Source organism: Thermothelomyces heterothallicus (genome assembly GCF_042370625.1).
Source record: "Thermothelomyces heterothallicus CBS 202.75 unplaced genomic scaffold P884_scaffold_20, whole genome shotgun sequence".
Classification (NCBI taxonomy): domain Eukaryota; kingdom Fungi; phylum Ascomycota; class Sordariomycetes; order Sordariales; family Chaetomiaceae; genus Thermothelomyces; species Thermothelomyces heterothallicus.
Window position 1 is genome coordinate 337472 of NW_027192581.1, and position 27118 is coordinate 364589.

General features: G+C 48.5%; 4 protein-coding genes across 4 annotated transcripts; 3 read left to right on the forward strand and 1 right to left on the reverse strand.

Moving 5' to 3' along the window:
* Window positions 1–1555: 1555 nt before the first annotated feature.
* P884DRAFT_206076 (glycoside hydrolase family 61 protein) lies at window positions 1556–3012 on the forward strand (the record flags this gene model as incomplete). Its single annotated transcript, XM_069438694.1, has 6 exons — window positions 1556–1839; window positions 1915–1988; window positions 2072–2113; window positions 2215–2432; window positions 2583–2767; window positions 2916–3012. The coding sequence occupies 6 exons, from the start codon at window positions 1556–1558 to the stop codon at window positions 3010–3012; spliced, it is 900 nt and encodes a 299-aa protein (XP_069295662.1).
* Window positions 3013–3956: 944 nt separating this feature from the next.
* Window positions 3957–7130, reverse strand: P884DRAFT_279271 (uncharacterized protein; the record flags this gene model as incomplete). The annotated part of the gene is made up of 4 exons (XM_069443287.1): window positions 3957–4395; window positions 4472–5586; window positions 5647–6183; window positions 6246–7130. 4 exons carry the CDS (start codon window positions 7128–7130, stop codon window positions 3957–3959), a joined length of 2976 nt encoding a protein of 991 aa, XP_069295663.1.
* A 2517-nt stretch (window positions 7131–9647) lies between these two features.
* On the forward strand, window positions 9648–10379 carry P884DRAFT_279272 (uncharacterized protein; the record flags this gene model as incomplete). The annotated part of the gene is made up of 1 exon (XM_069443288.1): window positions 9648–10379. The coding sequence occupies one exon, from the start codon at window positions 9648–9650 to the stop codon at window positions 10377–10379; it is 732 nt and encodes a 243-aa protein (XP_069295664.1).
* Window positions 10380–11950: 1571 nt separating this feature from the next.
* Window positions 11951–12965, forward strand: P884DRAFT_286533 (glycoside hydrolase family 11 protein). The gene is made up of 2 exons (XM_069443838.1): window positions 11951–12258; window positions 12401–12965. Exons 1-2 carry the CDS (start codon window positions 11993–11995, stop codon window positions 12813–12815), a joined length of 681 nt encoding a protein of 226 aa, XP_069295665.1. The 5' UTR covers window positions 11951–11992; the 3' UTR covers window positions 12816–12965.
* Window positions 12966–27118: the final 14153 nt, after the last annotated feature.

Consider the following 27118-nt stretch of genomic DNA (forward strand, 5'->3'; position numbering starts at 1 on the left):
AGCAAACATCGAGGCATTGTTCTTGACAACTGGAGATGGTGTTTTTCACCGCTATTATCCGTTTTTGAACAGGCAAAGAACAGACATTACATGGTATTTGGCGGTGCTCTGGGTTTGAAGTTTTTGCAAGTGCCTCATGAGCTGTATCCTAAGAGGGCGTGAGAGCTTGGGAGTCGGGGCGGTGAGGCGACCTCAGTCTGTCGCCGGCGGCCGAGGTTAATTAGATCAGTTAATATGAAAGGTACTGCCTCCTTGGGATGGGTAATTACTAGAAACTAGGCACGGCAAAAAGATGGCTGCTAGAGTTAGCTTTTCAAAGCAAGAGTTTGCTTTCAACATGGCGTGCTCAACTTCTTCCATCACCCTGCTCTCTATTTCCCCCTTTGTCTTACGGAGAGGATGAGCCCGCTGAGCAGGGAGTTACGACTTTCCTGTCTCCAGAACAGACACGGGTAAGAGAGTGTCTGAACTAGGTCCACCAACGTAGGCAGCTGGAGTAAGATATAATAAGTAACTCTCCCACCACCAGACAGCTGCAACCCTCAGGGAGACCTGGCGAGGATGATCTCGGTGAAAAAGACAAAAGTTCCAGCTCCTTCTCGCCCGGCCCGGACCCAACACTAATTACGCTACGCAGACTTTTTCGTCCACGGCGTATATACCTGCAGTATGTCCAACTACATACCGCAAGTATATACCAAAGTGCAAACACTATATGTTGCATACTCTCTGGCGCCTCTGACGTACCTTGCGGAGCTTCTCATCTTTTTTTATTTTATTTAATTTGCAGGCCGTTCCAGGAACCGGGTCGGCATTGGGTATCCTGAAAATCGCACTCCTTCGGTGGCCTCTTGGTATAGTTGAAACTGTTGGCCGAGCAGGGGGATTATCGAGATGGTCTCTCGGTCCTAACGTTGAACGCATGGCGTGGCCCCCTGACCATCAGCTTCGAGACCGGGTTCTGTTGGGACCGTTTCCTGGTTTGTGGGGTGCGTTCGAACGCAACCGTCCTGGCGGCTAAATATGAGCCATCCGACTCGGTCCTGATTGGGCGAGATGCCCATGACATCCACCGTTTTAGGTATCCGGACAAGAGGTGTCCGTGGGTTTCCGTATTTAGCGCAAGCCCGAGTGCTGCCCAGAGGCCGGGAGCAACCAAGAGGTGTCGGCAGCCGGCCCGTTTGGCGTTGGGCTGCCGACATTGTCACTGCTGCCGTTGCAATGCCCCGCTGCCGTCTGGGTTTGTCATGGTGTAGTGTGCGACGTACAGAACGATATACCCTCCTTGTTGACCTAGCAGCGTAGCAGATGACTTGAAGAGTTAAACCCGGTTACCCGGAAAGAAAGGAGCAGAGAGTACCTAGATAGTGCCAGCCCTCCTAGCGATAACTCTACTCTCGTGTCTATATAAGATTATCACCTCGCTCTTTGCTCTTGGCTTCCTCTGTTTCTTGTCCAACCCTGTTAACCTGCCCAAGAACCCTCCCGCCTCCCAACCCCCACCCCTAATTACCCCCAACAAAGGAGACAACACTCCCTGAGCAGCGACATCACGATGAAGGGACTCCTCGGCGCCGCCGCCCTCTCGCTGGCCGTCAGCGATGTCTCGGCCCACTACATCTTTCAGCAGCTGACGACGGGCGGCGTCAAGCACGCCGTGTACCAGTACATCCGGAAGAACACCAACTATAACTCGCCCGTGACCGATCTGGCGTCCAACGACCTCCGCTGCAATGTGGGTGCTACCGGTGCGGGCACCGATACCGTCACGGTGCGCGCCGGCGATTCGTTCACCTTCACGACCGATACGCCCGTTTACCACCAGGGCCCGACCTCGATGTGAGCATGACCCGGAGCCTTCCAACCTTGCTTGTCTGTCTGGGAAACACAACAGTCGCTGACGGTAGCATGCAGCTACATGTCCAAGGCCCCCGGCAGCGCGTCCGACTATGACGGTAGCGGCGGCTGGTTCAAGATCAAGGACTGGGGTAATTACGCAAACCAACCCTCTTCTTCTTCAAAGTATTATGTCAACTTGTGGCACATCACCACTAACCGTTTTGATCAATAGGTGCCGACTTTAGCAGCGGCCAGGCCACCTGGACCCTGGCGTGTATGTAATTACACCTTCCTCCCGTCCCCTCCCTTCCCCTGTCCTCGAGTTATCCCTGATTTTGGAGCCCGCAACTGACCGAACGAAAACCTTCCCTCCAGCTGACTACACCGCCACGATTCCGGAATGTATCCCCCCCGGCGACTACCTGCTTCGCATCCAGCAACTCGCCATCCACAACCCATGGCCCGCGGGCATCCCCCAGTTCTACATCTCTTGCGCCCAGATCACCGTGACTGGTGGCGGCAGCGCCAACCCCGGCCCGACCGTCTCCATCCCAGGCGCCTTCAAGGAGACCGACCCGGGCTACACTGTCAACGTGAGCGAGCCTTCTCCCTTCCAAGCCGGCCCCCTTCCCCCCCCCATACCATCTGCTGCCGAGATCCCACAAAGCTAACCACCGAATAACAAAAAAAAAAAAAAAAAAAAAAAAAAAAAAAAAAAAAAAAAAAAAAAAAAAAAAAAACAGATCTACAACAACTTCCACAACTACACCGTCCCTGGCCCAGCCGTCTTCACCTGCAACGGTAGCGGCGGCAACAACGGCGGCGGCTCCAACCCAGTCACCACCACCACCGGGCCGTCCACCAGCACCGCCCAGTCCCAGCCGTCGTCGAGCCCGACCAGCCCCTCCAGCTGCACCGTCGCGAAGTGGTACGTCTCTTAACCTCCCCCTCTCCCCCCCCCCCCCCCCCCCAAAAAAAACCCCCCACCACAAACCTTTTTTTTTTGAATTTTTTTCCCTTCCTTTCTTTCCACATTCCAGACTTCGTCTCGTAATGACTGACGTTTTTTTGTGCAGGGGCCAGTGCGGAGGACAGGGTTACAGCGGCTGCACCGTGTGCGCTGCCGGGTCGACCTGCCAGAAGACCAACGACTACTACAGCCAGTGCTTGTAAAATGACCAGACGACGGCGCCGCAGGGGCGGCCGGTTGTTGTGTCGTTATACGGGCGGTGTGGTAGTTGTGTGCGCAGGGGGATAAATAGGGTGAGAAGGGGGGGAGTGGTGGTGGTAGTAAAGGGTGAAGAAGTGGAGCGTTTGTTGGATGGCTAACGTCCATCACCCCTAATCTCTCCCCCTTTTGGCCAGGTGATAATAGGAGACCGGGACTGGAGAGGGAGATCTTTGGCGGACTCATATCGGCTTCTGCCGCCTCCTTAGCCTTCTTTGCACATATTTTCCGCATTCAGAGGTATATACATTTTTTTCCTGTAACCTCTCCCGTCCTCCCGGACATTCCTGCTCACATGCGTCTCACGCGGAATATGATAAAGGTGGCAGGTATTCTTCTGACATGGGTGGAAACTATCGAGACTTCAAATGTCCGAGCTTCGCCCCTCGATGAGAGGACTACTCATGGTCGAGTTGAAACCTCCCGCGAAGGAGAGGATTATTAGTACTCATTAATAAAGGAACCCCTGAATGGACGCGGCCTCCCTCTCCAGCGATATACGACACCTATCTTGATGCCTGCTACTTCCTGGCAGTAATTACTCGGCTGACACTCTCTTTCGCGGATAAAGGATATGGCTAGTGGCGTCACCGATCAGAACAACCAAAGACCGGTGATCTGCTGTAATTAATTATCGTTATCATTGAGGTAACGGTGCAGAGCGGTGGCAGTAATAGCACAATGAATCAATGCTCATAGATGGGATAGGCGTAGTATCAACTATTCGGACGTAATCGTCTAATTACCAGTAATTAATGTAAGGGGCAGGTATCTAAGTATTAAATTATATCCGGACCGTTTCCCACAGACCTCTCTCTATCCAAACTCCCGCAATCAGAGACAACCCGTTCTACACATCATAATTAACTCTTCCCAATCATCACAAACATCAAACCAGCCCGCCTTCTCTCGCCGCAGTACTCCTACACGCGTTCTCGAGCGCCTTGAGCCACCTGCCGGGAAGCGCGACGTGTGTGTTCTTGAGGTGTTGCCGGAAATTATCGGCGCGGTAGAACTTCTTGTTGCGGTCACAGTCGCTTATTCGGTGTACGGACTCGACATGCGCGACCAGCTCCGCCCGGTCAACGGCAGGGACGCCGTCGCCGGCGTCCTTGCGCACAAACTCGCCGCCGCAGAAGCCGCACACGTCCCAGGTCGTGCCCTGGTACGACTGCGTGTGGTAGGCCCGCAGCGGGTCCTCGAGGGCCTTGCACGACCAGAAATCGGCCTTGAGGTGGATCGCGTTGAGGTGGCGCTCGGCCTCGGTGGGAGACTTGAAACGCTTCTTGCACTGCGTGCAGGGGTGCGGCTTTTCTGCTTCGTGGTTTCTGGGAAGAGCAGATCGGGTTAATTAGCGGTGGCTTGGTGCGACAATTTATTATACGGTTGCGGACAGAGACTTACGTGAGCTCTTCGCGGGTGTGGAAATGCCGCGGGGCACGCGGGCAGCAGTTGCAAACAAATGTGGGCACGGGGACGATGCCCAAGCCCGCAGCCGACCCGTCGTGCCGCGCAGCACTCTCCGCCATCACCTGGTCGAGCGACTGGGAAGACCCGTTGTGGTGCGCAGAGAACAGCGCGGTCGGGTTGATGGTCGCGAGGTCGACGGACACGTCACCGTTCAGGTCTGCCACGCTACCGCAGAAGGAGACGCCGGCAAAGGATGACTCGTACAGACTGGTTACGTCCGTCGACATAGTTCGCGCTAGGCTATCCGAGCTCAAGTTCGAGAACCTTGTCGACGCTTGTGCCGAGTAGCGGCTGTTCCACGAGTCCCTCTTCCCCTGACCGACGGACGGACTGGGGAAGCCGAGGCCGTCCTCGAACGTGCTGGGACTCAAGGGGACGGGCGACCCGACTTGCATACCACGGACCGAGGAAGGAGAGGCCAGAGATAACGGTGACCTTTGACCCGTGGTTTCCAGACCGAAGTCGAAAAAGTCGAGCGAGCCAATCTGAAGCAGCCGCCGGAGGAACTGGTAGGGCGTCCGGATGCCGGCCTCGGGCCATTTGTCGACTTCGCACGCGACACGAGCCGAGGCGTGATGGAGCTCCGGGACCGAGGTCTCCGGGATGACGGAATTGTCCGTCAACGCGTACTGCAGCCGTCCGTCAAGTAGGGGATCGTATTTGGCCGACGCCGCCGTGAAGAGCACGGCGGGAAGATGCATATATTGGGTCGCGGTGAGGTCCTCGGCGGGGACGTCGTCGGACGATTGAAAACGAAGCTGCTTTTCGATAATGATCAAGGCGTGGCGCACATAGCTCTGGATGTAGAGGCTGTAGAAGGTCGATAGCCACCACCTCCTGTCTCGCATGTTCTCCTTGTTGAAGATGACGGAGGACAGCTCGTCGACAAAGGCAGATACTTGGGTACGCAGGCTATGAATGCACTCCACCTGGCATTGGCCGCCACCGCAGTCCTCATGTTCGCCCGGAGAGAGGAGGTTTGCCGAATGGAGCCGCAGGGCCTCGAGGCAGTGCCTGAGACAGACCATGGACATGATGACCAGGGATGTCTTGGCATGTCGACAGTCAGCGATGCAATTCATTCATCGCCCGTGGTGCGTTAACCTTACCTGGCCAACCTCCGCCTCGTAGATGCATGCTGTTTCCAGCATGTTCATGAAGCTCTCCCAAGATTTGATTTCGAGCGCCGGCAATAGAGCCGGGATCTCGGCCAGCTCCCATGCGATTATAGCAATCAGCTCGGTGTAGGAGACCGAGGTGCCTCCCGATGAATAACTTCTCTGTAAGGAAGCGCGATCGCGGTATCTCCCCGCCTCGATGAACGATACGAATCGGGCTTGGGATGCAGGGTCCGTGATGGAGAGTTTATGGCCGGCGCCTTCGAGGACGGCTTTCATGTCAGCTAGTCTTTGGCTCTCTGCAGATAGGAGACACTGCTCTGCAATGTCCACGGATCGGCACCGCCGCGGAAGCCCTGAAGCGCCACGCGTCTCCGGCTTCGGTTCGGGACAGAGGAGTTGAGGTGGCATGGAGTTGCGAAGGGGTCCCCGCCGGCAGCCGATGAGAGGCCAAAGAGGCGCATCCTCGCCGAGGTGAGGCATCGGGACGCTCTGCAGGCAGCACCTGCACGGGCTGCCGGGGTCGCACTTGATGTGGTATCATCAGCTTCGCAGACCTGAAGGCGCGGTAGCCATGGTTGGGGGCTTACTTTGCGACGCAGAACTTTGCATCTCCAACAAGCACCGCCGGCCGCTTCGAGAGCCCTCATGTCACGGCGGCCAGTTTCCGTCAGAGGCCCTCGCCGGCCGCCGCTCTTGGAGATGGAAGTCTTGAGGGTTGAAACGTGCTTGCTGATCGAGTCGCTGATGCGCTCGCTGCAGCTTGGCCGTCGCATCAATTGCTGATTGACGGCGGTGCCTGTCCCCTTTGGCTGAGCAGGCTGAGAGCTTGGTTCCTGGGATGCGTGGGAGGCGACGTTAAACACCTGGTACTCGGGCACCGTCGGCAGTTCTGGGAGGCACAGCGTCGTATCGAGCTCGGTGGATGAGCGGGAACACGAGGAGGACGGATGGGCTGCGGATTGCCGAGATTTGGAAGCGGCTTGGGCGGGTTCGAGGCGCGACATGGAGACCTCGCGGCTCCTGACGTCGTGGTTATACCCCAGACCTAGCTCCATAGCCAATGAGTGCAGCACAATGGCCTTGGATGCGTCGCAGTTCTTGAACCTGATTTCATCCCCAGCCCAGCCCTTGGAGAGGAGCGACAACTGCCGGCGCAATCGCTGACGGGCTACGCCATTGGGCGTTCCCTCGTCCGGCAACCTTGCATCGTCCGAGCCAGCGTCTGAACGGGGTGCCGGGAAGACGGCGCGCGTCGAGGGCGGTGCAGAAGGTTGCTGCGGCATGTTGGCGGGTTGAGCGCTGTAGACTGGAGCAGCTGGCAGGACGCCTTCATCCTCGACGAAAAGAAGGTCGGCGGGCATGCTAGTTTCGAGCGGCCCGTAGTCGACGCCCATGTGGGCTTCCTGTTGACTGACCGCAGGTTCCAAGTCGCCCGCCCACAGAGCGGCGTCAAGGTCAAAGTCGAGGTCCATGGGATCCGTGACTCCATGATGCGACGCATAGTGCAGCTGATCGGTCGGGTTTTGCACGGCACCAGCAGCATCGTGCTCATCAGCTGCCGCGGGCTCTGCGGCGTTAAAAGTCGCGCCTGTGAGGTAAACCGTCAGAGTGAGCGCACGGCGCAAATAAGGAATGCATCGACAGCAATCGCGACGGCAGGCCGAGATCCCGTGCTCCTCGTTGCTCCAGGGAACCCTACCCATCATTCTTCACGATGCAGGGCCCGGCGGGGCGTGCTCCTCCCCGGGCGCTGTCGGGGTCGCAGAACAGAGTCTCTGAAGTGGGGTAGGCCAGTGAGGCCTGAGGTGTCCGAGGGGTCTTCCTCTACCACCCAACGAGCGCAGGCGAGGATCATGGGCCGAGAGTCTTGCTCATTCGGCTGCTGTGCCTAAGAAGCCCTCTTTCCGAGCCTATAGCATGGAAAGACAAATTGGGAAGAACGAAGCAAAAAATGAAGCGACGCTGGATGGCAATAGGGCAATAGCCTCGGGTTCGGGCAGAAAGTCGTCTGGATGATCGCTCTCCAGGCGCAAAGGCCACCTCAAGCGAGGGCCGCCGCCAATCAGTCCATTCCAATCCTTCTTGCGCTCTCGAAGTGGAGAAGCAAACCCGAAGAGGTCGCCCATTCTTGGCTTATCTAAGCTCCCGTAGCCGCCGCCCGAGGCCAGGGCCAAATGCCGCCTGTTCGGTGTCCGCCTCTCGGTGCGCGTGGTTGGTGAACCAGAAAGGACCGCAAGCCTGCACCTGGCCCTGGCAGGGGTCCTCGGGGCGATGTGCCGTGCCGCCGACCTGGGAGCTGGGCAACTTTGGTGATGGGGGGTGTCTTTCACAAAAGCGGCCCGCCCGCGCGGCAGTCGGCCGCGGCCGCTGCTGACATTTGGTCGTTGCTTCTTCGGCCCCCATGACACGAGATATCGGTGTGCGATCCGGGGGAAAGTGCACAACTCCCATTTGGCCGGCCATTTCGACTCGATTGATTCGGATCTTTTTTTAGCCGTGTTGGCGCAATGCCAATGTTCAGACCATGAGTTTAGCAGAAATTCACCTGATTCGATACGAACAAGCACTGCGCCCAGGCTTCCTAATCCCCGACTGGGTGCTTGAGGGACTCCCAATTCCTTTTTGCGACGTCACGGAGTCAGATCCCTTCCTTGCCTGCGCTGGGCAGATTGGGGTTCAGAGCCAAGGTGTGTGCGAGGTTTTTAATGAACCTCGTTAACGGATTATTCATCAATCCCCCCAGGCATCGCAGTGGGCGACCCGATTTGCTCATAAAAATAGGACCTGCGTCCCTGAGAAGTCTTTGGTGCAGCTTTGCCGTCATCCTGCGCATGCACACCGCCGCCTGTCTCTTCATAATCGCCGGCTGAAAGCGATGGAGCTCTTCTCTCGTGCGTACTCTCCCAACCAGTCCATCATTCTCCTCGGCTTCTCTTAGCAACGGCATTTCTGTGTTTGCTGGTCATTGGGACTGAGCGTCTTGTTCGGCCAGACAACTGGAAACGGACGTCATAAAAGAAAGCGAAGGGCTAAAAAGCATATTTGTTGTCGCACAAACCGCCGTGCCGTGATGACCGAAAAGGGACCATCCATATCACCCACACGCCGCGGCGTTAAAAATTGATGTTGAGTAGGATGCGATGGCGAAAAGATCCGTGGGGTTTTTCATTTTGAGGGAGGAGCTCATGCCGGTCTGATGATATTCAGATTGAGAAAAGAGGCTGTCAACAAGAAGCCGAGTAATTAATTAACAGACGTGAAGAGCACGGCCCCACTCGGTCGGTGACAATTTCGAGCAATTACCTCATGACCTCATGAACGGGAACCCGTTCACTAATGCTCCTCCACCCAACCCCTCTCCCCACGATGCCAAGGCGGACGAGTTTCCAGACTTCCGCACGGCCAACTGCTTCTCGGCCGAAAACATGTCCGAAGATTGCAGCACAAGCCGGGGCTTGACAGGGCTTCCGTATGAACTCCTGGCGGAAATCTGCAGCTATCTGTGCGCTCACTGTGTTTGCAAACACACAACCAACATCTGGCCCTTCGACGCAGACGCCGAGTGGCAGGGCGATGGCCGACCAGCATCGCGGTTTGAGAGGACGGGGTCCGCGAGCCTGCTTAATCTCAGCCGCGTGTGCAGGACCTTGCGCGCCATTGCAGAACCGTTTCTGTATCATTTCCCTTGCACGTCCAGACACCCAGATCTTTGGATCCTCGTCAACACCTTGTCGAACAGGCCTGACTTGGCGCTGAAGGTCTCGGCAGTCGGCATCGCGTATCCCACCCTGTCCCCCTCGACAACAGCGCCCGAATCACGACGCTCGTTTCCGCCGGCCTTCCTTGACGCAGTGAAGGAGCGTATACGCGAAGCGGGATCGATACCTCGGGACGGTCTCTTGGGTGTGCAGGAAGATGGAGAAGACTCGCCTGTCGGCAGAATAATACACAATCTCGGCGGACTCGTGGAGCACGCCGCTTTGGTCTCCATGCTGCTTCAACTCGTCCCAAACGCAGAGGCCGCCCGATTTTGCCTACCCTACGAACCGTTCTGTGCCTTGGCTGCGGATATAATAGCCCGGGCCCCGCCGCTCGCGTCATTGAGGAAGCTTGCTTTCAGCAGCATATCCAATGACCGGTTCCTCCTGCTTGATCAAGCCACCCCCATCATGCGCTTGGCGCAAAATCTCGAGGCTCTGCATTTCGATAGGTGCGGTGCCGTTACCAACCTTTTCAGCGCTTCTCTGGGCCGTAACTCGCCAGCCGACCCCCCTCCGCTGTCCAAGCTCACCGAGTTGTCTTTAGCTGACTCGCAGCTCTCAGTCGCCTCTCTCGCCGCCCTCCTCAACTCGGTGGGACCAAGACTCTCCAAGTTCAGAATCCGGCGATCCTCGCCCATTCTCAGCTTCGGTGACGTCCTCACTGTACTCCAGCCTTGGAAGGGCACCCTGAGGGAGCTGACAATTCTCAACTCGCACGAGGCGCCATCCGAACCGATCGGCTCGGTCGCTGGCATCCTTCTCCTGCGTGAATTCCATGCGCTTGAAACACTATGCGTCGAGGCCGCAGACTTGGAGTTTCTCGAGTACCTCGGTCGCCAGCCGGGAGTCAGTTCACTGTTCCCTCCATCCTTGCGCGATTTTAGGCTTCGTGGTGACCCCCGCCGCGTTACCGCCATAATGAGAGACCCGCTGGTGGCTCTTAACGCCACAAAGTACTGACGTTTCATTGGCTTGGGCTAATTACTACTGATTTATGGCATCTCGCCTTGGGAGGCCTGTCTCGCCCTAGATGAGCACAAAATAGATGCTAAACATCACGACTACCTCCCTCGTTACCGGTCTAGCAGTGCTGAACTTCTCAGACATAATTCAGATTATAATTAAGAGCTCTAGTAATTTTTCATGACTCATTAGAGAGAGCAGTGACGGGCTCTATGTTCCGATTCGGCGACGGTTTTCGTGACGTAACTCGACGCTCGTCAAGCACCCTGGGCTTCGTATGGTATTAATTAATAGTGGCACTCGACCCTGATGTATTAATAATTATTCATCAAGCCCTATCCTCGGAGTAACTCCGTAATTTGTTTTGTCCAACATTGGGTATTTCTTCAGACTTTCCACTCCCAAGCTCGATTGTCACAGCGAAACAGACGTCCTCAGATGCCCCTAAATCTTCACAGACTTGGTCAAAAAGCTTGCCCTGGGACCGAGTCGTCATATTGGCGATGGCTGCTTGTCTTTAGTGGAGAAGCCCACCGGAACTAGATAAGTAATAATTAAGGTAGAGACCGCAACCCAAACAGCCATTCGGCCGGCCCAAAGAGCTCGCGATACATTCTCCGCGGGGAAGCGATTCGCACTCGGTGCCGCGGTCCTCCATAGCATGTTTTGAATCAATGACATCGTCTGCCTTCCGAGCTGAGGTTGGTTTCTTTTCGAGAACGGGTACGGTTAGAAAGAAGCAGCAGCAGCCAAGAACAGCTGCCCGCAGTGCCCAGAAAGCCAAGTACGCGGATCAAAAGCTTGTTCTTCTCCGCCCCTTCGGACGGGTAATTAATCATGGGACGGGCTTTGGCCCGCCCTTGGCGTCGGCATGCTTCTCGGGGTCCTGCTGGGTCAGAAGGCGGCGGAGGCCGTCCAAGGTGAGAGAGACTCCGCTGGATAAAATGCTTGCATTTAACCGAATGCAATCCTAGGTCCGGAGAATGGCGAAAGGGGGAAGGAGTTTTGATGCATCCCCATGTTCCCCCACAGTTTGTCCCGGCATATCTCCGTGATATCACTCTCGTGCCGTGTCTTCATTAGATCATCCGAGGCTTGTTCTCGCCCAAGCCGACATGCCCTTCCTCATTGGGTTAACAAGTTACGAAACACCAGCCAAGCATCACGAAATGCCCCGGGTCACCTATTGGCCAGATCCGGCATAGATGTCAGATGGTTATTGCGCCCATATCTTCTTTTGGGTAGATTGGCATCTCCCTTCCCCCGCCCTTTGAAACGGAGCTTTGTTTCCTGTCAGCAGAAAAGCTCTTGCGTATAGGTGTAACCACATGTCACTGGAGCCTCAGGGGTTCGCGCCAGAAGCCACCGATTGGTGCGGAAAGTGTGACATGGCAATATCCAAATGACCTACGGAGACGGTGAGCTCTTTCGACGGTATAATTAGAGGATGTTTACCCGGAAATCGGGCAGCTGGTTAGCCTCCTCGTGAGTATAAATAGGGCCACTGGCTCCCCTCAAGGGATTGGCGTTAGAAGCATCGTCAGCACCGCAATCTACGTATTAGTGTAATTATCTTGCACCTCATTAGATCCACAATCATCATCAGCATCATGGTTACCCTCACTCGCCTGGCGGTCGCCGCGGCGGCCATGATCTCCAGCACTGGCCTGGCTGCGCCGACGCCCGAAGCTGGCCCCGACCTTCCCGACTTCGAGCTCGGGGTCAACAACCTCGCCCGCCGCGCGCTGGACTACAACCAGAACTACAGGACCAGCGACAACGTCAACTACTCGCCCACCGACAACGGCTACTCGGTCAGCTTCTCCAACGCGGGAGATTTCGTCGTCGGGAAGGGCTGGAGGACGGGAGCGGCCAGGTAAGACACCAGCGTACAATCGTCGGGGTTAATTATATGGTTGTCCAGACTTGAGCCGTGAATAATTTCTTTTATTTCCTTTTTTCCTTTCCTTCACTCTTAAACACGTTTCGGGCAGCGTTGACAAACCTTCTATCTTCAGAAACATCACCTTCTCGGGATCGACACAGTATACCTCGGGCACCGTCCTCGTCTCCGTCTACGGCTGGACGCGGAACCCGCTGATCGAGTACTACGTGCAGGAGTACGCATCCAACGGGGCCGGCTCCGCCCAGGGCGAGAAGCTGGGCACGGTCGAGAGCGACGGGGGCACCTACGAGATCTGGCGGCACCAGCAGGTCAACCAGCCGTCGATCGAGGGCACCTCGACCTTCTGGCAGTACATCTCGAACCGCGTGTCCGGCCAGCGGCCCAACGGCGGCACCGTCACCCTCGCCAACCACTTCGCCGCCTGGCAGAAGCTCGGCCTGAACCTGGGCCAGCACGACTACCAGGTCGTGGCCACCGAGGGCTGGGGCAACGCCGGCGGCAGCTCCCAGTACACCGTCAGCGGCTGACCGTTGGGTGGTGGGGCAAAGAGCCGGTCTTAGAACCATCCAACGATCCTTACCATGAAAGAGCTTGTGACTTAACTAGTCGCTGTTCATGAGAACATGTCTGTTTTACACAGACAAGATCTACCAATTGCAATGAAGCATACGTCAACTCGAACATGTTTGTGTTTCTCGTGCCTCTCGTATGAATATGCTATGCTGATGGAGTAATTAATTATCACTCTTGATGTCAAACATGCTGAACGACATAATTATAATGAATGATGGGCTTATCATAATACAAGCCTTTGAAAAGCTGCGCGTCGAAGATGCGGCCCGCTGCCCACTGCGCTCGCCGCAGGAACAGGATCCGTTTCCTCGACGATGAGGAGGAGGAGGAGGAGGAGGAGGAGGAGGGTGATGTTGAGATGGTTACGGGGTAGCATACGATAATGCCTAAAGAAAAACGGACTCCACTCCCGGAAGCTAGATCATAGAGCCGATGGGTTGAGGCATCACGATGTTGGGTTGGAGAAAGCCGTGTGGTTGGGAGGACCGCGACTTGACTGTTCACGATAACGAAGGAATACAATCAGTTCCCGACAGCGGGACATCGACAGGCTTCAGCTAATTAAAGGCACCGGGACATGGTAGAAGAAGCGTTCTTTCCGGCCATTGTGCTTCCCTTTGTTCTTGTGGCCTTCGCTTTTGTCCCTTTGCTCCTAGCCTCTCCCCATCTCCCCCCAACGACAACGCGATGTTGTGATACGGATCTGCGTGAAAACACGTGAGGTTGGGTTGACTAAGACTGTTTGTTGTGTGGATCATGTGGGGCGCGTGAGCATCCATTTTGCGCTCAGCTCCCGTGGAAGGCGGCAAGGCAGGTATCTACATCCGTACAGGTACTCGCGCGAGTTCGAGGACCAGTCCGGGCGAAAAGTGCCGAGTACATCCTATACATCCGTACTTTAACACCCCATCACGTTTCTGGTGTATGCTCAACTTGCTTGCACGACCTTACATTAGCACATTCCTTTTCGATTCACTAGGCGTAGACTTCTTGGTGTCTGTGCTAGGTCTGTTCGCCAGATCTAAATCTCCGGATTGCGTGGGTTGCCACGGCTACCCAAAGGTGTATCCAAGTCATTAATACCCGTTAGGGTATCCGGCTATTATCTTGTATCGAGACTGGGTACGCAGCACCAGTAAATCGATCCGTAAACTTCCTTACTAGGAGAGGGTTTCTAAATCCGGACTCGGTCCCCCAAGATTCCTGTTCACTATCCCGACTGAGAGCCGCCTAATTATTTAATTTAGAAGAAACAAAGTTAAGAGGCGCATAGCAGAAAGTGCCACCGGTAGTGTTTCACACTTTCGATATTTGATGTTATAGCATATGGCTATCAGTAGGTCAGATCCGACAGACCCACTAACAGGGATGATAAGCCAGGGGTCATAGACATATATTTAGACAGCATCCCCAAGTGCCTCTAGCACTTAGAAGAATCAACACATCTTATCACCACTTCTACAGACCTATACCAGTTAGTCTAGGAGTGCCGCCTATGGCGCAAATACTACTATAGTATCGTATCTTGTAGCCTGTCCGAGCTATAGTCATTTGTAGCCATTGAGCTATAGCAAGTAGTACCTACTACCGGTTCGAATCTACGATCTTTGTTACCATTCGCGTTCGAACGCCGTAGGAGACCATTTGCCCGAGTTAAGCGACTATACCCCTCTACTCCGAGTAGACGCCTAAACGGTCAAAAACGATAGTAACACTAATACTATTAAGAACTAATAAACAAGTCTAAACTATGGTAAGTACGTTAGATCTACCGCTTTGTCGTTAGGAACGCCTACTAGCGTTAGATTTAGAAGCTCTCTCTAATGGACCTTTGACTCCTTAAGCTGGTAGTATCTCTTGAGGAGGCCGATAACTACTCTACTTACGTTTAAGACTTCTATAACTACCTAATAGATAAGGATTACCTGGAATCCTAGACTCTTAATGATTATACCCTAAAAGGACTTGTTAGGCACTTTGTAAGACTCCTTCCCTAGCTCTTAAACGAAGCTCTTATTCTACTATTATTACTAATAGTAAGAACTATATTAGAAGTATAAGTTTAGGAGGAAGGCTAGTATAAAGGACCCTTAGAGACCCTAAAAATATTAAGTCCTAAAGACTTAGTTTAATAATTTATTATATTATTAGAAATCGCCTTATAAAGGATAACTTTACCTATAGGCTTACTAGATCTACTAGAGATTCTAAGGACTAAGCTAAATCTAATAGGTCTAAATAGATAAGGTAACTAGATATTAAGTAGACCTATTAGAGCTACTTAAACTATAATTATAATTAATATACTAAGGGAACTTCTAGAAAGGGAAGAACCCTAGTAGGGACCTTTATAAAACCCCTAGCTAATAGTCTAGCTAATAGGAGGATCGCTAATAATAACGCTAATACCGGTAGGGGATAACCCTATAAGGGGATATATACCCCTCTTACTACTAGACCTAACGGAGGAAACGATTATAAGACTACTCTAGAGGGTAATAGTCAGACTTCTTTAGAACGCTATAACTGACTAAGTAGATATTAGTTCCCTTTAGCTATAGCTAGTATATATAGCGCTATAACTAGTAATAGATTAAGCCTAGAAGATTACTAATATAGGCCTACTTTAGCTAGATACTAACTAAAAGATTATAAATAGCTAGCTAATCTTCTATTATAAGAAGATCCGTTGCTATACTAATATTAATCTCTAGATTAAGTATATCTATAATATAGTTAAAGGAAATATTTCTAAGGAGCTTCTCTTATAAAATGACCTATAGGTATTATTCTATAGGTTAGCCTTATAATAGTATAAGTAATAACTATTACTAACTAAGAAGGAGACCCTATACTTAAGTATAGAGATGTAGCTCTAGAGGATTAAAGAATGATTTAGTATCTAGTTTAACTAGGTAGGTTAATAGCTAGTTTAGAATAGCTATACCGAAGATAACCTAGCCTTAGATAAATCTATCTATAAATTCGCTATAGACCTCTTCTACTATGCCTAAGTCTAGGGAGATAGGACAAACTACTAGCTCTTAACTAGACTCTAGTTAACGATAACTCCCTTACTCTATAAGCTTTACCCTAAGCTATACGAGATAGATACTATTAACTAGTACCTCTTTTATATCTCTAAAAAATAGGAAGCCCTTTTAGAGGAACTTAGAGCCGAAAAGAGGTTAAGGAAGGTAGCCGTATTTAATATTAATAATACCTTAGACGGAATTAGCGGTAATAATAGCGATAATACTAACGAGGAACAAGCTAATTAGTTATATACTAACCCATAAAAGGGTAGTTAAGGTTAGCGGTACTAGACTAATTATTATAGGAGAAGGGAGGAATAGAAATATAGGTATCTCCTATAAGAGGAGTAATTCCGAAGCTATAACTAGGAGTCTCGACCAAAGAAGCGTAATGACTAAGTTAGAAATGGCCACCTATAGGGCACCAGAGCCTAGGAAAAGGGTAGATATGACGACTAGAATCCCTACTTTAGACGGTTCTACCGCTATAGCTAGAAGCATATTAACAAGGATAATACCTACTATTACTATAATACTATAGTAGTATCTAGCAAGGACAAGAAAGCTAAAGCCGAATATAAGGAGCTTAAAGCCGCTAACTATCTCCTAATTAGCGACTATAAATCTAAGACTAACGGAGATAGTAGTAATAGAGAGGCGTACTTCCTTAGTACCGCTAAGGAAGATTATATCTAGGAAGATAATAATATCTATAGGCTTTGCAAATAGTTATTTACAAGCCGAGGAACATTATACCGCTACCTACGTTAGGATTATAGAAAAAAACTATGCCTACCTAAACTACCGAAGGAGGACCTTCCCTAGGTAGAGCGGGACTTCGTAGAAGGAGTAGCTATATTATCAGAATTAACCAAGGAACCGTAATAATAGGAAACCGTACTCCTCTCCTTCGAACCTAGCCAAGTGGTAGAAGCTAACCCGAGTATAGAAATACCCTTCTACCGGCCAAAGAAGACGTCTTACCTACGTATTCCGGTTCGAGCCAACCTAGGAGACCAGACTACAGACATCTATTTCGATATAGGCGGTTTAACTAACCTAGTTAACCAGATATAGATTACCTAATAGGTAAAGAATCCCTAATAGATTAAGGGCAAACCCTATACCCTTAAAAGAGTTAATTTAAAGACTAGGATTAGTAAATAGGTCGAATTTAACTTCTATATCCTAGGGGAGGCTAGGAACATGCCTATTAATAGGTATATCTATATTATAGCCGATATCATTAATAAACTTGCTCCAAAGATACTACTAGGTACTAACTTTATAACTACCTATAGTATTAAGATTAACTTTGTCAAGGGTATCTATACCTTTAGATCATTAGCCAATATAAAGGTCTACGGAGATATTATAAAAAAGAACCCTAAGCCTATCTCTTGGAAAGTTACCGCCGCCTAGTATACCATTATACCTATATACTCTACCTAGCTACTCGAGATATACTTTATTCTACTGCCTAATAACCTCCTAGAGAACAAGTACTTCTACTTTACTACTAGCTAAGAAGGAATCTAGGACGTTATAGTTACCTGGTATACCTTAAGGGTAGTAATTGTCCGAAATGATACTAATACCCCTATAATTATCCGAAAAGGGGACAAGGTTAGCCATCTATTAGAATACTCGGGAGAGGACACCACTATACAGATCGGCGTGACAGATATAAAAGATATATAGGCTAAAGTTCAGGACGGAATCACCGAGTAAGAGCTAAAGAGGAGGCTAGAAGAAGCCTAGTATATATACTACTAGGAAAAAGCCAATAGCGACTAGGAACTTCTACCACCAAACGGGACAAGTTTTTATACCCCGTTATATAGTATCGAGAAACCTAATAATATCCTAGCTATTAAAAGTAAAGATAGCGTTAGTATTACCAATGTAAATCCCAAATTTACACTTAAGGTAAAGGAACTTCTAGATAAATACGACCTCTACTAGGATAGGGGAATCGTACTAATGCTAGAACACTAGAAGATACGAATTAATCTGGTTGACGGATGGTAAAAGCAAGTCTATATAGTTAGACCGTACCTAATAGGGCTTAAAGACCGTAAAGCCCTTGACAAGCATCATGACCAACTCTAGGTATCTAGAAGATTTACCTTTATAGATAAGCTAACCCTAATTACATACCTAGCCTTTATTATATAGAGGAAAGTTTCTAAAAGGCCTAGGGTAGAGGTTAAGAAAAGCCGAAGTGTAGTTAACCTACGACCGTTAAATATAATTACGGTCCTAGATATTTATCCCCTGCCTAACCAGGATAATATTATAGCTACTATAGTTGGTAATAAATTCTTTATAGCCTTAGATATATTAGGATTTTTCTATTAGCTCCCTATAGCTAAGGAGTATAGTAACCGTATAGTCGTTATAAGCCACTATGGCCTAGAAAAATCAAATGTAGTACTTATAGGTTTCAAGAATATACTAGCCTTTATATAACGCTATATAGATAGACTTTTCCTAAAATACCACCATTTTGTTAGAGTATATATCGACAATATCATTATCTTTAGTAAAATAGAGGAAGAACACCTTAAATATCTATATACCGTTTACGAAATTCTTGACAAGGCTCGTATTTATATTAGGGCGCCTAAATCATTTATAGGCTACCTAGCTATAAGGCTCCTTAGGTACATTATAAATAGCGAAGGCATCGCTAAAACCGATAACTATATTACTGCCTTTAAGAAGCTAAAGTTCCTAGACACACTCGATAGTCTAGAGTATTACCTTGGAATAGCTAGATAGCTTAGGAAAGGCATTCCGTGGTTTGATACAAAAGCAAGGCCACTTTAGGCGCGAAAGACGGCTCTAATAGTTATAGCATAGAAAGAAGGAAAGCTCGAGCCCGGGAAAGCTAAAAGGGCCCGGAAAGCGGTCACTTCCGCTATCAAGTTCACCCCGACCAAGGAAGAACTCGAATCCTTTAGGTTACTCTAGGAACACTTATATAACTAGGAGTTTCTCTATCACTACCGCCTAGAAAAACCGCTATTCCTTAAGTTAGATACCTGCTATGACGGCTATAGTATTATCGCTTTCTAGCTCAAGGGCGACTAGGATAGTAAGAAAATCCCTAGTAGGGACATTCCTTTAAGCGAAGTATAGCCTATCCTATTTATATCAAGAGTAACTACTAATATAGAAAAGTGCTATAGATCTACGGAGGCAGAAATTGCTATACTTATCTAGGTAATCAGGAAACTCCAGAAGATAGTATAATTAAATAGGTATCTAGTTAATGTCCTTATTAACTATACCCTAATGAAAGGGATAGTAAAGTATACGTCCCTAATTATAATAGATCTAGCTAAGGCTAACCTAAAACTAGTAAATATAGCTAATTATCTGTTAGGATTTAACCTTAATATCTTCTATATCTCTAGGACGCTAAATATAGTACCCGATATGCTATTAAGGTTACCTACCTAGGAGTAGGATGATCCGAAGGTTAAGAATAGCCTAGTAGATAAGCTTAGAGATATCTAGAGCGATTACCAGGATACTAATACCTTTATAGCGGATATAACTATCACGGAACCGGTACTTAGTAACGAATTTAGGGCTAGAATCATCGCTAGCTACCCTAAGGACCGGAAATACGGACCTATCTACTAAGCCCTCTACGAAAACGAGAAAGACTTAGTCAGAAATGACCGTACCGGAGCTAGAAAACACAAATAGCTAAAACTACCTATAGGACCGTTCGAACTTACGAACGGGCTACTCTTCTATATAGACTTTGATAGCATTAGAAGGCTTTGCCTACTAGAAAACTGTATTAACTAAGTCCTTTAAATGGTTTATAACGATATATACCATTTCGGCGAAAATAAGATGATAAACGAGCTTATAGCTATTTATTTCTATAGGAAGGCCTAGAAGGTTTCGAAGTTCGTATAGTATTACAAGGTATATTAGGCAAACTCGACCGACTATAACCTACCACTAGGGGAGCTCTAGCCTATTCGTACCTAGCTAACACCATTCTATACGGTAGCTATAGACTTCATTACCGACTTGCCGCCAGCGCTAACCACCGGCACCCTCTGGTCACTCGAAGGCTATACTCTTATAGATACGCTCTATACCGTAACGTATAAGTTTAGTAAGAAGAAGCTTCTTATAGCCGGCTACCAGATATATACGGCTAAAGAATAGGTAATGGTTCTTCTAAGGACCTAGATATTTACCGACTAGGGAATACTAGCCTAAATCATCAGTGATCGTAACCCTAAGTTTACATCTAACTTATAGAAGGAAATATTCGTATTACTAGGAACCAAGCTACTATTTTCCATAGCCTACCATCCATAGACTAATAGGCAATCTGAACGAACGAACCAAACCATAGAAATTGCTTTACGAATAAACTTTATAGTTAATTCTAACCGCTTATAGGTTAAAATCCTACCGGCCTTATAGTATTAATAATACTCTGGTTACTAGTATTAGGAGGTCCCTAAATGAACTAGTATATGGATTTAAACCGTACTTAGTACTAGATATCCTAAGTAGGAAAACCGCTAGAACTAGCGGGCGTAAGGCCTTAGAAATCCTATATAAGTAGTACTAGGCCGAAGCTAGTAAAATGATTGATCAAGCTATAGCACTAGCCAAACTATAGTATAACTAGAGATATATACCTACCGAATTCGAAGTTAGGGATACCGTTTAGCTATAGCTATACAAGGGATACCATTTACCTAGTAAACCTAATAGGAAATGGTTAGCCTAGAGAGTAGGACTATTCAAAATCAAGCGAAGGGTAGGAAAACTAGCTTACGAGCTAGATTTTCCCAAATCCTAGAAGGTCTATCTAGTCATATCCGTCACCTAACTCTACTACGTTAAACAAGGTCCTAATCTATTCAAAAGAACCGTACCACTACCGCAGCCAATTCTGGTTAACGGTAAGGAATACTAGCAGATCAAGAAGATTGTTAACCACTGTATACATAGAAAGAAGCGCCCGAGGGTTAAATACCTTGTTTACTAGCTCGGATTTGACGTAAAAGACGACTAGTAGCTTCCCTAGAGTGAACTAGAGGCCACTTCTAGCGAATTGATCTAGGAATATATAAATCGCCGTCAGATTTAACCGCTACCTAGAAAGAAACAAGGCCAACCCCTAAAGTAGAAGACTTCTGGCCAGACCTAGGGCATCGTACCTGGCCAGGAAGAAGCCGAATAATACCTAGAGACATATACCTTTAATAGGCTACCCTAAATCTGTTTTAATACCAGAAAACCCATTACCATTCCTTATACTATTATCTTTATTATTACTTATATTCTAAATTCTACTATTTACTATATATAGGCTACTTTAAACCGCGTATCTAGCTTAGTTAGCCACCGAACAACCTGACTATTTAGTAAATAGGGCTAAACAGCCTACCTATTTGGTATAGTAGGGCTGAATACCAATAGCTTAAGCCTTCTTTTATCTTATCTTCAAAAGCCCTACCTAAAAACTATAAAAACCCCTAGATTTCCTATTATTTTCTAGTTTTTCGAACCTCTTTAATTCTTCTATAATTTCTTTAATAACTACCTTCTTTTCTAACCTTTAAGCTCTTTAACGCCAGCCTTTTCCATCAACGTAACTATATAACTATCTCCTATAGCTTACATACCACCATTTCTATTAAAAGGAGGCCTCAGAGAGTATTTTCCCACTACCTTTTGCCTCATTCTATCGCGTACGTAAGAAAACTACTCACTTTCGCGACTTTTGCTAAATTTGTCGACTTAGAATAGCTTAGTCCTATTAGTCACAATGGCTAAGTCTAGAAGCAAGGCCGGAAAAAGCGACAAACAGGCTGCTAAAGGCGCCTAGGGCTCTATAGCAGCGGTAGTAGCCATAGTAACAACCCTAGCCACCAGAAGCGAGCCTCCGGTTAGCTAGCAAGATATACCCGCATTGTAGTCAGTAATAGCGACCAAAGCAGCCGATACCCCGGCTATCGCGTTTATACCTATCAATCGGCGGAAGAAGCAGACGGCTATAAAGGCATCTAACTAGGCATAGGCCATACCTACGCCCGTACTAGGCGTATACTCCGGCCCTATAAGCGAAAACAATACCCTAGTAGATAGCGATATCTAAGATCTCCTTAAGAACCTAGGTATAATACTAGAAAGTAGTATAGGCTTTATAGCCAACCTAGGTGCCAAAGAGGAATTCCGTAATGACCTGGCAATAGGTAGCCCGGTCCGAGTGTGCTATAAGGATATAGTTATAGCCTTCGAGGGCGAAGATCCTAATATACTATAGTATAACCTATAGTATATACCCCCTAGAGTTACTAATGCCCCTTGTAGTGTTACCTACGACACTTTTAGCCCTCTATACCTGTAGTTTCTAGAGGATACCATAGTCGAATGGTATTACGATAGTAAGATAGGCGCTATAGCCTAAGTTCCCGGAAGTATAATCAACACGGTCCGTACTAGCAAGAGTAAGTATGAAGTAGTTCGCCTACTAGCCGTATACTACTTCGTTAACAGCTACTAGTCATAGGGAGAGCAAATGACTATAGCTAACTACAAGACCTTCTGTAGCGTAGATAAGGACGACGCTACTAAGATTCCCCATTTAGAGGCCAAGTTTGCCTTTATTAAAATCAAGGGCGAAATGAAGGTAATACTATTTAGTATCATTATAGGTACCTCTATTATAGTCAACCTATATAAAGCTACTAATAGCGATAATAACTATATTATACTAGTACTGTTTTTCGCTAAGCACTATAAGACCTTAAACCTATAGGGAGGATTCTAGCCTCGTACCACTAACGGCAATATAGTATATAAGATAGGGGGTACCTATACGGTCACGTATGCCTAACGTATTAGTGAAACCGGGTAGGTCCCTATCGACATAATTAAGGTACGCTAGTACGAGTAGCTAGCTAACGCCTTCCCTAACATTCCTATAGATAAGGATACTATGCCGACTCTACTATCGTTGATCAAGGTCGCCATTACCAAGGTATAGGATATAGTGAACAAGAAGAAGCCTCTAACGCTACTAACCACGCGCCAGGCAATTCCGACGCTTGAGCCTACCGACTTCCTATCCTATAAATTAGATATAGCTTAACTAGAGTAGGACTACTAAGAGTCCGGCCCTACCGACGCTACCTAAGATATAACTATATACCTATATATATATACTAGCTTACCTATAGCTATGCTATAGGGTACCGAGTAACGTAACAAAGAAAGTATATTAGCTATTAATAAGACTATAGCTAATACTACTACTAGCCTAACGGCCTAGGCCTTATTATAGCTAGACTTGATACTCTAACTACCTAAGCCTATACCTTAGCCTACTATGCCTATTAGGTATATATAATATAGGGCACCTACTAGTAGATTTGCCTATAGGACTAAGAGGGATACTAAGGATAAAGAGGAGGAGGCCGAGTCCTAGGGCAGGCTTAATAATATATATATTACCTTTAATAGCCTCGAGGAGGTAGAAAACACCCTTGCTAGTATAGAGTTCGACCCCTTTACTAGTACTAATGTCATTAAGTCCGGCCTACTATATCCGTCTATAGCTATAATAATTAGACCTATTAAGGACTACCTTACCTATACCTACTAGGAATGCTATAGTAACAAGGAAATGCTTATCTATACCTACTACTAGATCTACCGTTTCTACTAGAAGGCTAGTAATGATTCGTATAGAGCTAATATAGCTATATATAACCTTAAAAAAAAGCTAGAGAACGTATATAAGGCCTACTATACTACTAGTATAATGCCTACCGGTATACTAGAGCCTAAGGAACTACTAATAACCCGTATCTATATATTAAAGGGAGATAGCAATACCTTAGTTAATAGCTACCTATTTAAACTTAGTTACCTTTACTATAGCCTAACTAGTTACTAAGGCCTATACTCTATACCTATAAACGTTACTATAGCCTATAGTACTACTAAGGATAATAAGACTAACAAGGACTTCGTTAAATACTAGTACCTAGCTACCAAGGCTAACCTTCTTAATATAAGTCAGGCTATAGTCTAGAGGCAGGATAAGGCTATTAGTAGCATTAAAAAGAACCTTAACCAAGTTAAGGAAGAGCTTAGGCAACTAAAGGAGGCTTCTATAGTCATAAATAATAACCATATAACTACCCTTAACTAGAGGAAAGGAGTAGATAAGAAGATATAGTAGCTAGAAGAAATAATCGCCTGGCTTACCAAGTATACTATAGTAATTATAATACTATAGAAAGCTTCTAGGAGCCAGGAGCCTATAGCTTGCCTACCTCCACCGGCTACTACTAGACGCGATACTCCCCTAAGCTCGATTACTAGGCCGGTAGCGTATCTGCCGCCGCCTACGGCCACTAGCTAGAAACGCCTACACTCGGACACGCCGGCGTAGGAGAGCCCCTTAGGCAAGAGGGCTACTAGTACGGCCTACAGTAACCGTACCCCGGTCAGAGACGCCTAGGCCAGGGCTAGAACACTTATATAGCCCCCTTAGGAACGTCTATCTATAGTGTTAGCATTTATCGTAAACTTGGGAACTGCTAGGAAGAAGGACTAAGGGACGGATAGATTTAATAATAGGAAGGATAAACGGGACACTTACTAGGATTATTACTATAGATAAATGACTAATATATTTACTAAGTTATAACAGGTCGTTATATTTTTCTTTTCGAACCCTGGTATCTATTATAGTATATAGCTATTAGTAGGTCAGATCCGATAGACCTACTAATAGGGATAATAAGCTAGGGGTTATAGATATATATTTAGATAGTATCCCTAAGTGCCTCTGGTACTTGGAAGAATTAACGTATCTTATCACCACTTCTGTAGACCTGTACCAGTTAGTCCAGGAGTACCGCCTACGGCGCGAATACCGCTGTGGTGTTATATCTTGCAGCCTGTCCGAGCTGTAGTCATTTGTAGCCATTGAGCTGTAGCATTTGATATGTGGCGGTAGGTAGCAGAGAGACACTGGGCACCTTCCCGATTCTGTAAAGACGTCACAAGCGATGCGATAGCACCCTTGTTAGGATGAGGCAAAGTAGTCTATCTCGTCTCTTGGCGTAAGAGCACATCCTACCTGGTACGTCTACACTACGCTAACCATGCACGCACTACTCCGTACACCAATTACTACGTAGTTTACAAGGAGTCCACTTCTGCGTCCTTGGTATGGCACGGTATTCGTAGATTCCGGGCCCAAGCCCAAGTCGGGTGCCGACGGGGTTGTTATTATTGGCTGTTGGGCAGCCTAATTCGATGATATTTTGAACATCGGTGCCTACGAGGTGCTATTGTGCAACCCCTGTTAGCAAACGTATGTAAGGAGATTATCACAGTCCACGTGTACCAAGCAGTCTCTCCAACGCAATGTACTGTATGTATGTACATATATACATGGCAGCTTTGAGCAAGGGCGAATCTCCCGCTACGCTAGGTAGGGGCAGCATCTTGGAGAACACTGCGAGCACAGATGTTCGAGAACTACCTAGGTGCCTAGGTGCTGGACCGCATAGGATCCTTATGTACAGGAGGACATGCCAACAGCTATTTTTGTCTTTGGATGTTTTCTTAACGCGCAGTTCGCAGTGGGCAGTGTCTGCAGGGTTGGAATCCTCGGTGAGCGTGTTTCATCCAAATTGTTTTGCCCGCTGGGTGCTCACCTTGCCCGAAATAGAGGCGAGTGGATTTATGCTTCGGTCTCGAACGATGTTGCGGGTTGCCCGAACCACCCTGAGAAGACACATGGCGCATCTCATCCTCCTGCTTCAACGGGCGGCTGAGAGGGGAGGTCGCCATCGGCCAGGCACGCGTCTTTTTGCGCAGCATTGCGTAGTATAAAATAGGAAATAGCGGAAACGGATGGTTGTGTCGCAGTCTCGAACCGTAATCGGAGAATTTGAGAAGGCTGGCCACGGGAGAATGCCTGATCTCACCTGTCCGCAGGCCGCAGATCAGGATCGCACTATCGGCCACGAACCAACTTGGACGGCGAATCCAAGGCGGTTCCGATCGCAGTGAATACCTCTCTCCCTTCTCGTGATGACGCTACAGCTAGACAACACGGCAGCCCTTCCCAGATCGATGGATGTGGGATAGATCACCATAGGCTGGCCACGGAAATGGCCCATTTTGACTGAAGAGTTCCGCGTAGAAGGAAAGTCCTTGGTTTGTATGGGACCGGTAGCTTTATCCTCGAAGTCAGTGGTCGATGCTGCTGTCAGCCGGGGGGGGGGGTTGTCATGAAGCGAGGCTCTGGGCTAGAAACATGACTCGTTGGCTCCTTTTCTTGATGGATCAGGGACGGCTGCTAATAACTAAAGGTCTAACTAGTCTTTTGGGACCTTTAGAAGAACGCTCGGGCTTATCTCACCGGACAATACGGCGAGCGTTTTGGGGCGAATCCAGTGAACTTGGCGAATGTTCGGGTCCGGGTCCCTGGTCAGACAGGGTAACGTAGTTAGGTGGATCGATGGAAACGCAAATCATGCCCAACCCAAGTTCCCGGCAACTTGGAAAGCAGTTCGGTTTTACTCCGTAACGCTCGCTAGTGTACACTAAATTGCAGGGGTTGCGCTCCGTGGCGCCGGTTCAGAGCCCCCCGCCGGCCTTCCTGACATGGTAAAGCCCGCAATTTGTGCGATCGCATTGTGGCCCCACCTTCCTTCTGCTCCTTGGAACTGCAGGAACAAACTTGCAGGGCACAGCACTTTGGGTTGTGGAGCTGACGTTCTTCCCCAGTGTGTATGTAATTGATCCGTACTGCGTATGGTATGGAATAGTGTGTGTACCACCGTAGGATGTCCGCCGCCCGCTTCGCCCCGAATGAGACCAGCATCAGCCTAACCATCCAGCCAGAAAACCACCGACAGATTCACACTACATGCCGACGTCAAACGCGACAGACATCGCAGGCGGTTTCTGCAAGTCTCTGTCGCAGAAGCCGATTTTGAGCGAGCCCACAACCAAGAGGAATCGTTGACGTCCTTTTTGCTCGAGGTTAAAATCCACATCAGGTATGTATTCCGTACGTACGTGTAAAACTGTACACTGGTAATTAATTAATCGCCAAACATGATCAGCTGTACTATTGAGTGATCGATTCGACCTAACTCGGTTCGTTCTGGGAGCCGTTGCGGGCGTCGCTCCGGCCAGCA